This window comes from Gadus chalcogrammus, chromosome 17 (genome assembly GCF_026213295.1).
Source record: "Gadus chalcogrammus isolate NIFS_2021 chromosome 17, NIFS_Gcha_1.0, whole genome shotgun sequence".
Lineage (NCBI taxonomy): Eukaryota > Metazoa > Chordata > Actinopteri > Gadiformes > Gadidae > Gadus > Gadus chalcogrammus.
This window is the reverse complement of record NC_079428.1, coordinates 16,280,539-16,290,652: the sequence shown is the minus strand read 5'-3', so window position 1 is coordinate 16,290,652 and position 10,114 is coordinate 16,280,539. Positions and strand designations below refer to the sequence as shown.

Here is a 10,114-nt window from a genome sequence, read left to right as displayed (position 1 = left end):
GTCAGCCTTACCTTACCCCTAACCCTGTGTTGTTAGCCTTACCTTAACCCTAACCCTGTGTTGTTAGCCTTACCTTAACCCTAACCCTGTGTTGTTAGCCTTACCTTACCCCCAACCCTGTGTTGTTAGCCTTACCTTAACCCTAACCCTGTGTTGTTACCCTTACCTTAACCCTAACCCTGTGTTGTTAGCCTTACCTTACCCCTAACCCTGTGTTGTTACCCTTACCTTAACCCTAACCCTGTGTTGTTACCCTAACCTTACCCCTAACCCTGTGTTGTTAGCCTTACCTTACCCCTAACCCTGTGTTGTTAGCCTTACCTTACCCCTAACCCTGTGTTGTTAGCCTTACCTTAACCCTAACCCTGTGTTGTTACCCTTACCTTAACCCTAACCCTGTGTTGTTAGCCTTACCTTACCCCTAACCATGTGTTGTTACCCTTACCTTAACCCTAACCCTGTGTTGTTACCCTTACCTTAACCCTGTGTTGTTACCTTAACCCTAACCCTGTGTTGTTAGCCTTACCTTAACCCTAACCCTGTGTTGTTACCCTTACCTTAACCCTAACCCTGTGTTGTTAGCCTAACCTTAACCCTGTGTTGTTACCTTACCCCTAACCCTGTGTTGTTAGCCTTACCTTAACCCTAACCCTGTGTTGTTAGCCTTACCTTAACCCTAACCCTGTGTTGTTAGCCTTAACCCTGACCTCAGCTCCATCACAGCATTACGGTCAGAGGCGCTCATATCAGACGCAGTGCGTTGGCTTTCAGATGCACGGCCCGTGACCGCGGCGCTGTTCCACCTCCCCCTCCCTATGAAAGGCTGCCCTCTCAGGACACAATGGTGATCTTATGTAAGAGCAGGATCTCCCGACTGCCACTGTCCGCCCCCCCCCGGGCGTCGACCTACACATCACGCAGTGAGCCTACCCTCTGAGTGGGGCTGTGGACTGAGGAGGCCGCCCGGTTCAGCCCATCCACACTGTTGGTGGAGGATTTATGGTCTGACATATGGTGGAGCACTTAAAATGGTTCTATAATCCACGTATTAGCTGGATTATAGAACCACCTATTAGGTGGATTATAAAATAAACATATTTAAGGCAAATATGCAATCGTTTCTGTTGCTATAATTCTACTCCAGATGTTTGATATTCTTTTTCAGGCATATTCAAAGAGGCAAGTAATAAATACTGAACCAAAACAAAAGACCAATACATCAATAGTTAATATTGTAATACCTATTAAGTTTATTTTATACTGAATGAGTGTAGCTATCGGTTCTACCACGTTGCTGTAACCATGTTTATATGAATCCCGATGATGAACCCACCGGTTTTCCGTAGTGCTATCCCATCCCAGTCTCACTGATCAGCTGTCACTTCTGCTTATGACTAATGATCGTTTTAAGGAGCGTTTCTCACAGAAATGTTGACCGTCCTCCACGAACACGCAGCCACTGACTCATGGTGGTCCATTGTGGGAAAGTTATTTCATTCGTAAACAACAGGAAATGACCAAACATCAAGTGCCTTCTCTCTCAAAATCCAACCACATTCCACACGGGAACAGCCCGCAGACAAGGACCGGACATCGTTTCAATTTGAAAATCAATGTGAGCATTAGTACACAAACGCCCCTTACACTGTATTGATTATAACATTTATTAAACTTCACCACATTAAACACATCCATTTTATATAAAAGCTCAGAGTTGTCTTTTCACATCACCATGTCCACACATGAGGATCCATGTGTTAACAGGGATTCAGGTAGATTGGTTAGTTAGTGGAGGATCCATGTGTTAACAGGGATTCAGGTAGATTGCTTAGTTAGTGGAGGATCCATGTGTTAACAGGGAATAAGGTCAATTGGTCAGTTAGGAATTGTCTTTAAAGTCCAATCCAGTTTTAAGACATGGAATCTCAAATAATACAAAATTAAAAAACAATTTAAAACAATAGGAAACACATGAGATAAATACTACTGAATCATAGTGCAGTCTGAACATTCCTTCCTAGAAGAGAAACAGGCCACCATTGAATACGTTTTGCATAATTACATAACCACTTTGTATAATGATATGACAATTACATAAGCCCTCTTACATCATCCCATGAGAACCGGAGGCCCGTCTCAGCCAGCCTAATGAGGGCTGGTCCTTCCCTCACATGCGGAGCCCGCCGCCGCCGCCGCCGCGCTGCTCCTTCCAGAACTCTCCGAGGCCCAGCGAGAGTGCCCTCTCCGCCAGACCCCTGCACTGGGTGGGGGTGAAGCCCACCAGGGCCGTGCCCTTCAGGCCCACCCCCTGCTGGCCGGCCAGCGCCCCCACCCTGGCCGTGATGAGCGAGGCCGGGGCGTGGCAGTAGCGCTCCCCGCCGATGCTGAACGTCGGCCACGCCTCCCGCTCCGCCCCGGGGCCGTGGCCGGCGGGCGGGCCGCCGCGCACGCTCTCCACGTTGCAGGCGATCTCCACGGCGCCCCCGTGTGGCAGGGCCAGCACCTGCACCCCGGGCACGCCCCCGGGGGCCGACTCCCTCAGGGCGGCGGCCACCCGGCGGCCCAGGGCCAGGTCCGCCGTGTCGATGGTCACGTTACAGTTCATCACGTAGGGCCCCGCGCCCACGCCTGCAGGGACACAGCGCGGGTTAGGGGGGCTGGACACCTGCCTAACCCTAACCCTAACCCTGACCCTGACCCTAACCCTAACCCCGACCCCGACCCTGACCCTGACCCTAACACTAACCCTGACCCTGACCCTACAGTGAGGTCGGAGGACTGTAGACCAATGAATCCACTGACTACAGTGAGGTCAGAGGACTGTATACCAATGAATCCACTGACTACAGTGAGGTCAGAGGACTGTAGGCCAATGAATCCACTGACTACAGTGAGGTCAGAGGACTGAAGACCAATGAATCCACTGACTACAGTGAGGTCAGAGGACTGTAGACCAATGAATCCACTGACTACAGTGAGGTCAGAGGACTGTAGACCAATGAATCCACTGACTACAGTGAGGTCAGAGGACTGTAGACCAATGAATCCACGGACTACAGTGAGGTCAGAGGACTGTAGACCAATGAATCCACAGACTACAGTGAGGTCAGAGGACTGTAGACCAATGAATCCACGGACTACAGTGAGGTCAGAGGACTGTAGACCAATGAATCCACTGACTACAGTGAGGTCAGAGGACTGTAGACCAATGAATCCACTGACTACAGTGAGGTCAGAGGACTGAAGACCAATGAATCCACAGACTACAGTGAGGTCAGAGGACTGTAGGCCAATGAATCCACTGACTACAGTGAGGTCAGAGGACTGAAGACCAATGAATCCACTGACTACAGTGAGGTCAGAGGACTGTAGACCAATGAATCCACTGACTACAGTGAGGTCAGAGGACTGTAGACCAATGAATCCACGGACTACAGTGACGTCAGAGGACTGTAGACCAATGAATCCACGGACTACAGTGACGTCAGAGGACTGTAGACCAATGAATCCACTGACTACAGTGAGGTCAGAGGACTGAAGACCAATGAATCCACCGACTACAGTGAGGTCAGAGGACTGTAGGCCAATGAATCCACTGACTACAGTGAGGTCAGAGGACTGAAGACCAATGAATCCACTGACTACAGTGAGGTCAGAGGACTGTAGACCAATGAATCCACTGACTACAGTGAGGTCAGAGGACTGTAGACCAATGAATCCACGGACTACAGTGACGTCAGAGGACTGTAGACCAATGAATCCACGGACTACAGTGACGTCAGAGGACTGTAGACCAATGAATCCACTGACTACAGTGAGGTCAGAGGACTGTAGACCAATGAATCCACTGACTACAGTGAGGTTCAACCCAAATCCGCTGTGCACCAAGAAAGTCTTGTGGAAGATTAAGAGATGAGAGCAGCGTAAAATGTTTATAAGACAATGTCGTTTTAATATTTAAATGTTTATGATAACCGATTGCAATATTGCACACACAAACCTTTTAAAAAAGAATGACAGAGAAGTACAGAAAAAGACTACTAGAACGAAAAAGATGACGCACCATGTTCTTCCAGCGGCGATTTGACACAGTTAGTGTCAGTCAGCCTCTGCTGTTAAGATTGTTATTATTGTGGTTATTATGACCCCTGAGGCCCTACCTGTGAGACTACCTGTGAGGCCGTACCTGTGAGAGTACCTGTGAGGCCGTACCTGTGGGGTCCTACCTGTGGGGCCCAACCTATGAGACTACCTGTGAGGCCGTACCTGTGAGGCCGTACCTGTGGGGTCCTACCTGTGGGGCCCAACCTATGAGACTACCTGTGGGGCCCAACCTATGAGACTACCTGTGAGGCCGTACCTGTGAGGCCGTACCTGTGGGGCCCTACCTCTGGGGCCCAACCTTTGAGACTACCTGTGGGGCCCTACCTGTGGGGCCCTACCTGTGGGGCCCTACCTGTGGGGCCCTACCTGTGGGGCCCAACCTATGAGACTACCTGTGGGGCCCTACCTGTGGGGCCCTACCTGTGGGGCCCTACCTATGAGACTACCTGAGAGGCCGTACCTGTGAGGCCCTACCTGTGAGGCCATAGCGTCTCTGTGGCGGGGGCCCGACGTCGGCCGTTACGGCGTGCATGTGGGGGGTCTTGCTGAACCAGCCCATGTCCCTTCTCCTCTGGGCCAGGCCGCGCTGCAGGGGGCAGTCCGCCCAGCCGAACAGGAAGGCACTGGAGCCAGGGACCCGCTCCGTGAGGCCCCGGGCGATGGCTGGGGGCACACACACACACACACACACACACACACACACACACACACACACACACACACACACACACACACACACACACACACACACACACACACACACACACACACACACACACACACACACACACCTCATGTAAGTGCTGCTGGCCAAAACAATGCACTAAATACAGTATGCAGAAGTAGTGTAGCAAGCCCTGGTATAATCCAGAGAACAGACACGCGTCCATATGGCTACAGTGATAATGAGCATACTTAAAACAGAGCAAGCTCATAACGAGCACCTCTTAATGAGTCCACCGCTATGAGGATACATGGTGCTGTTGTGTGGGGGCTCATCTGTAGAGCTAACAGTGCTGTCAGAGGGACACTAATGCCACGGGAAGGCTTAAGCCAAGCCAGCTCTGATTCCCACAAGCATTAAGTGGATCGGCTTTTTATAGTTAGTCATAAAACTGAGGGATTTGAAACGGTCATTGAAATGATGTTGAAGAACAGTGCACGTTGTGAACTCAGTTCTCAGAGTATTTGGTTGGTTTATTATGGCTAAATAACCTTCCTTTTTCATCTCATTCTAAAAAAACATGAGACATCAGGCCTAAAAATTGTCACCCTACTTTCTCATTTTTGCAGCTTGACTTTCACTTCCCCTAATTTGAACACCGGGTGGTCCTGCTCCTCCGCGCGCACGCACGCGCGCGCGCGCGCACACACACACACGCACACACACACACACACACACACACACACACACACACACACACACACACACACACACACACACACACACACACACACACACACACACACACACACACACACACACACACACACACACACACACACACACAACTGGGGTCTCACCTTGAGCCTCTGCAGCACAGTCGTCCAGGCCCAGCGCCTCGTCCAGGGGGTAGATGGGGATCAGGTCCACTGCCCCCATGCGGGGGTGGGCTCCTCTGTGAGCCCGCATGTCAATCAACCCACAGGCGGCCTCGCACGCAGACAGCACCGCCTCCCCTGGAAACAACACACACACCACGGCCCATCTCAGTGACACGCCGCTTCAGAGACACATCAGCCCACCACGCCCACTATTCTAAATAACCAAGCGGATCCCCCAACCTTAGATCATTTCATGTTTCATCAGATTACTGATTAGAAATGGAAAGAAATGCTCAATGCCCGATGATGTCCTCTGATCTGCTCCGTGAGGTCATGGGTCAGCTGCTGTGCTTATCGAGGGGACACTCCAGAAGAGTGAGCTCAACGGAGAGGGTGGAGGAAGGACCTACTGACGGAGGAAGGACCTAGTGACGGAGGAAGGACCTAGTGACGGAGGAGAGAGGACTCACTGACGGAGGAGAGAGGACTTACTGACGGAGGAGAGAGGACTTACTGACGGAGGAGAGAGGACTCACTGACGGAGGAGAGAGGACTTACTGAGGGAGAGAGGACTTACTGACGGAGGAGAGAGGACTTACTGACGGAGGAGAGAGGACTTACTGACGGAGTCGATGCCCGCCACGATGGTGATGACGGAGCGGTTGTAGTCCAGGTCGTTGAAGATGTTCAGCACCGTCGCCCCCTCCCGCAGCTCACCTGACATGACAAGAAACACCACCTCATTTAACACCACCACCTTAATAAACACCACCACCTCATTCAACACCACCACGAATAAACACTGCGTTGGTTTCATTGGACACCAGCGCTTGGTTCTGTTGTGTCTGATGTGTGTATATATCATGTGTCTGTGGGGTTTTTCTCTCTGTTGTGCCGGTCAGTTTTTTGATTCTGTTGCGTCTGTCTGTTGTGTATCTGTTGTTTGTGTATTACGATATGATGAATTAACATTGTGTGATGTATTGAAGCAGTTCAGTAGCTCAAATGTACACATGCATTATTTAATAGAGAATATTAGAACTGTTCAAATTGTAATCACTATTTAACTTACATCATTACATTTAGTCTTTTTTTTGAAGTCCTCTACATTTAACCCTGTCTAATTGTTATATTTACATAGGTATGTATTCATTATATTTCTATTATATAGAGTTGATATGGTGGTTGTCTGATGCCCAGCAGTGTTAGGATGGTAACTTCAACTTTAAGTTTAGGGTTTGTTTTTGAGCTACACACAGAAACTGAGCACGGAAATGCAGAAGACTGACCACTGATAAAAAATAAGAGCCCTACCTATTTGAGGTAGAAAGAAACCCACCATAAATCAAACACCATTTGAAGCCTATAGAACACCCTTAAGCTTTAAGGCGTGGAACACACTGGGCCAACCGTTGGCCATCTGAAGTGTTTGGCGGGACTCGGACGAGCTCGGGTACAAATCTGTTTGGTGTGTTCAGCTGTGTTGGAAGCTTTTGGAACCGCGCGGTTCCAATCCTCACTGACGGTGAGGATTGGAGCCACTGGATACGCTGATTGCTTGTGTGCTGCTAGTACACGACCAGCGCATCAGCACGGTGAGTGGGAGGGGTGGACTAGCAACGCGAGACTAGCGCCACCCGATGTTGAGGAGACTTATTGCATCTCGTACACGCTACTGTGTAGTTGCCAGTAGTCTTTGCGGTGTGTTTCAATGTAACTTTTCTGCCTAACGGGTCAGAGGACATAAGTGGTCGGATAAAGGCAGTTAGCTGTGCGAGTCTGCTGTGTGTGGGCCCCTTAAGAATGGCAGATCCAGTCAGAAGTAGAGTCAAAGCCGCCCTTGCACTCTCCAACCCAGGTCAGAACCTGTTCACATCTCTCACCTTTGCTTTTGTAGACGGCGGCCATGGCTACCATCTCCACCAGGTCCTTCCTCCGAGCCTCGGACACGTTGAGGAGGCAGGCCACCAGCCGGCGGCCCGGCACACTGGAGGCCATCGTCTGGAACACACACGGGCTGCTGTCTTTAGCGGGCTGCTCCTCTAACACATCGCTATACAACACAAACTAATACTACACACACTAATGCAACACAAACAACACACACCAAAACAACAAACTAGACACACCAATACAACACACCAATATGGCACAAACAACACACACCAGTACAACACACACTAATACAACACACACAAGACCAATACAACACAAGCTAGACACACCAATACAACCCCAACCACATACAACATCATCATCATCAGTTTTTCCCGCTGGGCGCATATCTGGCCTTGGGGCTCTACTGCTGGAGAGTTGGAAGTCTCTGTTCCAGCAGCAGCTGTCGAAGGCAGACAGGATATCTGTCTTCGACATCACGACATCAGTCAGGGTTAGGTACCTTGTCAAGGACACCTCGACACTCAGCTAGGAGAAGCCGGGGATCGAACCAGCAACCTTCAGGTTACCAGCCAACCCGCTCTACCTCCTGAGCTACTGCCGCCCAACAATACAACAAAAACAGAAAGTCACCAATACAACACACACAACAGACAATACATACAACACAAACAGAAAGTCATCAATACAACACAAACAACACACCAATACAACACAAAGCAATACACCGCAACCAACACACACTAATACAACACAAACAACCCACACAAATACAACGCAACCAACACACACCAATACAACACAAACGCCAATACAACACAAACAACACACACCAATACAAAAAACCAACAACACCCCTTGCATAACTCAAACGAGACACACAAACATTTTAATTATTTATCTGAATCCACCAATCACATTATAACTGACAGGATTCGAATATTTTCAGAGATGAGATAGTGCTTTGTTCAAGGGTACAAAAAAGGTACTTCATAATTTTGTACCAGCCCATACATGCTATTTCCATGTAGAGGTCATACAAACAGCCTATTTCAAGTAGCAGCACTTCCCTTCTGTCGCTGTTTAAAAACATAACATCAGGGGTGTTAGGGATGTTAAAAAACACATCAATAGAGCTGCTAAACCAATCTGGAATAATACGTGAATGGATCAGATTTTCTGGAAATACTTCCTTAAGAGTGCTAGCAATAGGATTGACAATTCAGTCATGGCGTGCAATATAAAGTCCTTTATACATATTACAGCCATTTAAAATATGGGTAACTGATTAATGTTGATGGCCAGAGTCTGAGTGCATTATACTGTGTGGATGATGGCAAGGTACAATGGCAGATTGTATTTGGTAGGTAGCACCTGCAGTCTTGCTCTGACAGTGAAAGTCTAGGAATGCTAGCTTTTCCTGCATTCTGAGTCCAGTCCAGTGTTGTTAGGTCTCTGTTTGTTTAATGTTAAGGAGGAATCTGTTGTGTTCTGTAGTGTGTTGTGGCTCGTTGTGATAAACAGTAGTCTCTTGCACAACACCCCTTGCATAACTCAAACCACACACACACACACACACACACACACACACACACACACACACACACACACACACACACACACACACACACACACACACACACACACACACACACACACACACACAGTTCGAGTTACTGGTGTCATGTTTGTCAAGTGACTAGAACTGGAAGTAGGCCTAGTTATAACATTAAAAAGGAAATACATTAAGAAAGTTGTAGGCTACAGATATTTACGTGCAACAATTATTCCGTTGGCATGACAAAAACAATGTGTAAACACAACTTGGTGTCACCAGTAAGCTGCAGACACATGGCCAACAGCAGGCAGTACAGGTCGGTCACATGGCCACTGGTGACGGTGAGTTACAAATCACAGAAACCAACAACACACGTGCAACACAGAGTTGTAGGCTCGAGGGCGGATTTGTTACATTACCCTGCGGTGCAGATCAGAAATAAGTGACTGACAGCCAGTTTCGTGTCAAAGGAACACGTCAACGCGTCGGGGACAGGTGATCCCACCGTGACGTCATCTGTCAGCCGTCCTATGAAGTATATTCAAACAGCGCCTCGTTGTTAACAAACAGAGGCGCTGTTTTTTAGAATAATTTTGTTTCCCTTCAGTGAAATAAACGTAATAAACCCAGTAAAATAAACGTAATAATCTTAATCAACGCAGTCTAATAAACCTAATAAACTTCTTAGGACGGCCGTTGGATGACGTCACTGCCGGATCTGGCATCGTAGACACGTGACCCTGCAGTGACGTCATCCGTCCTACTAAGTTTATGTATAACAAACAGCGCCTCTCTGTGGAGACACATTGATAAACCATCACCTCCACAATGTTATTCTTATTTTTTTTTTACTTAATGCTCTGAACAGGGCAGTCAGTGTCGTGTGTGTGTAGTAGAGTTATTTAAAGATGATTGAGTAAAAAATGAAGCCAGAGCTCACATCAAATTATGTATCCAAATAATCTGGAGGCAAGAGTAATGTATATCGGTTCAAAGCAACAGGAGGGTCAA

The 10,114-nt window shown here is 48.4% G+C and overlaps 1 protein-coding gene across 2 annotated transcripts; it reads right to left on the bottom strand.

Moving 5' to 3' along the window:
• Window positions 1–1,080: 1,080 nt before the first annotated feature.
• On the bottom strand, window positions 1,081–9,827 carry ftcdnl1 (formiminotransferase cyclodeaminase N-terminal like 1). 2 transcript variants are annotated; one of them, XM_056575228.1, is made up of 6 exons: window positions 9,321–9,516; window positions 7,533–7,650; window positions 6,271–6,366; window positions 5,629–5,784; window positions 4,579–4,767; window positions 1,081–2,628 (listed from the first exon to the last, which is right to left on the bottom strand). In XM_056575228.1, exons 2-6 carry the CDS (start codon window positions 7,645–7,647, stop codon window positions 2,168–2,170), a joined length of 1,017 nt encoding a protein of 338 aa, XP_056431203.1. In that variant the 5' UTR covers window positions 7,648–7,650; window positions 9,321–9,516; the 3' UTR covers window positions 1,081–2,167. The 2 variants fall into 2 exon arrangements, with proteins under 2 accessions (XP_056431203.1, XP_056431202.1); XM_056575227.1 differs by lacking the exon at window positions 9,321–9,516 and adding an exon at window positions 9,523–9,827 and having other exon boundaries at window positions 1,084–2,628.
• Between the last annotated feature and the right edge of the window lie 287 nt (window positions 9,828–10,114).

Coding starts and splice junctions, on each gene's coding strand:
- ftcdnl1 (XM_056575227.1), bottom strand. CDS start 7,647: ATGGCCTCCAGTGTGCCGGGCCGCCGGCTGGTGGCCTGCCTCCTCAAC. Junction 6,367..7,532: donor CGCCGTCTACAAAAGCAAAG/GTGAGAGATGTG, acceptor TTGTCATGTCAG/GTGAGCTGCGGGAGGGGGCG. Junction 2,629..4,578: donor GAGACGCTATGGCCTCACAG/GTAGGGCCTCAC, acceptor GTGTCCCTGCAG/GCGTGGGCGCGGGGCCCTAC.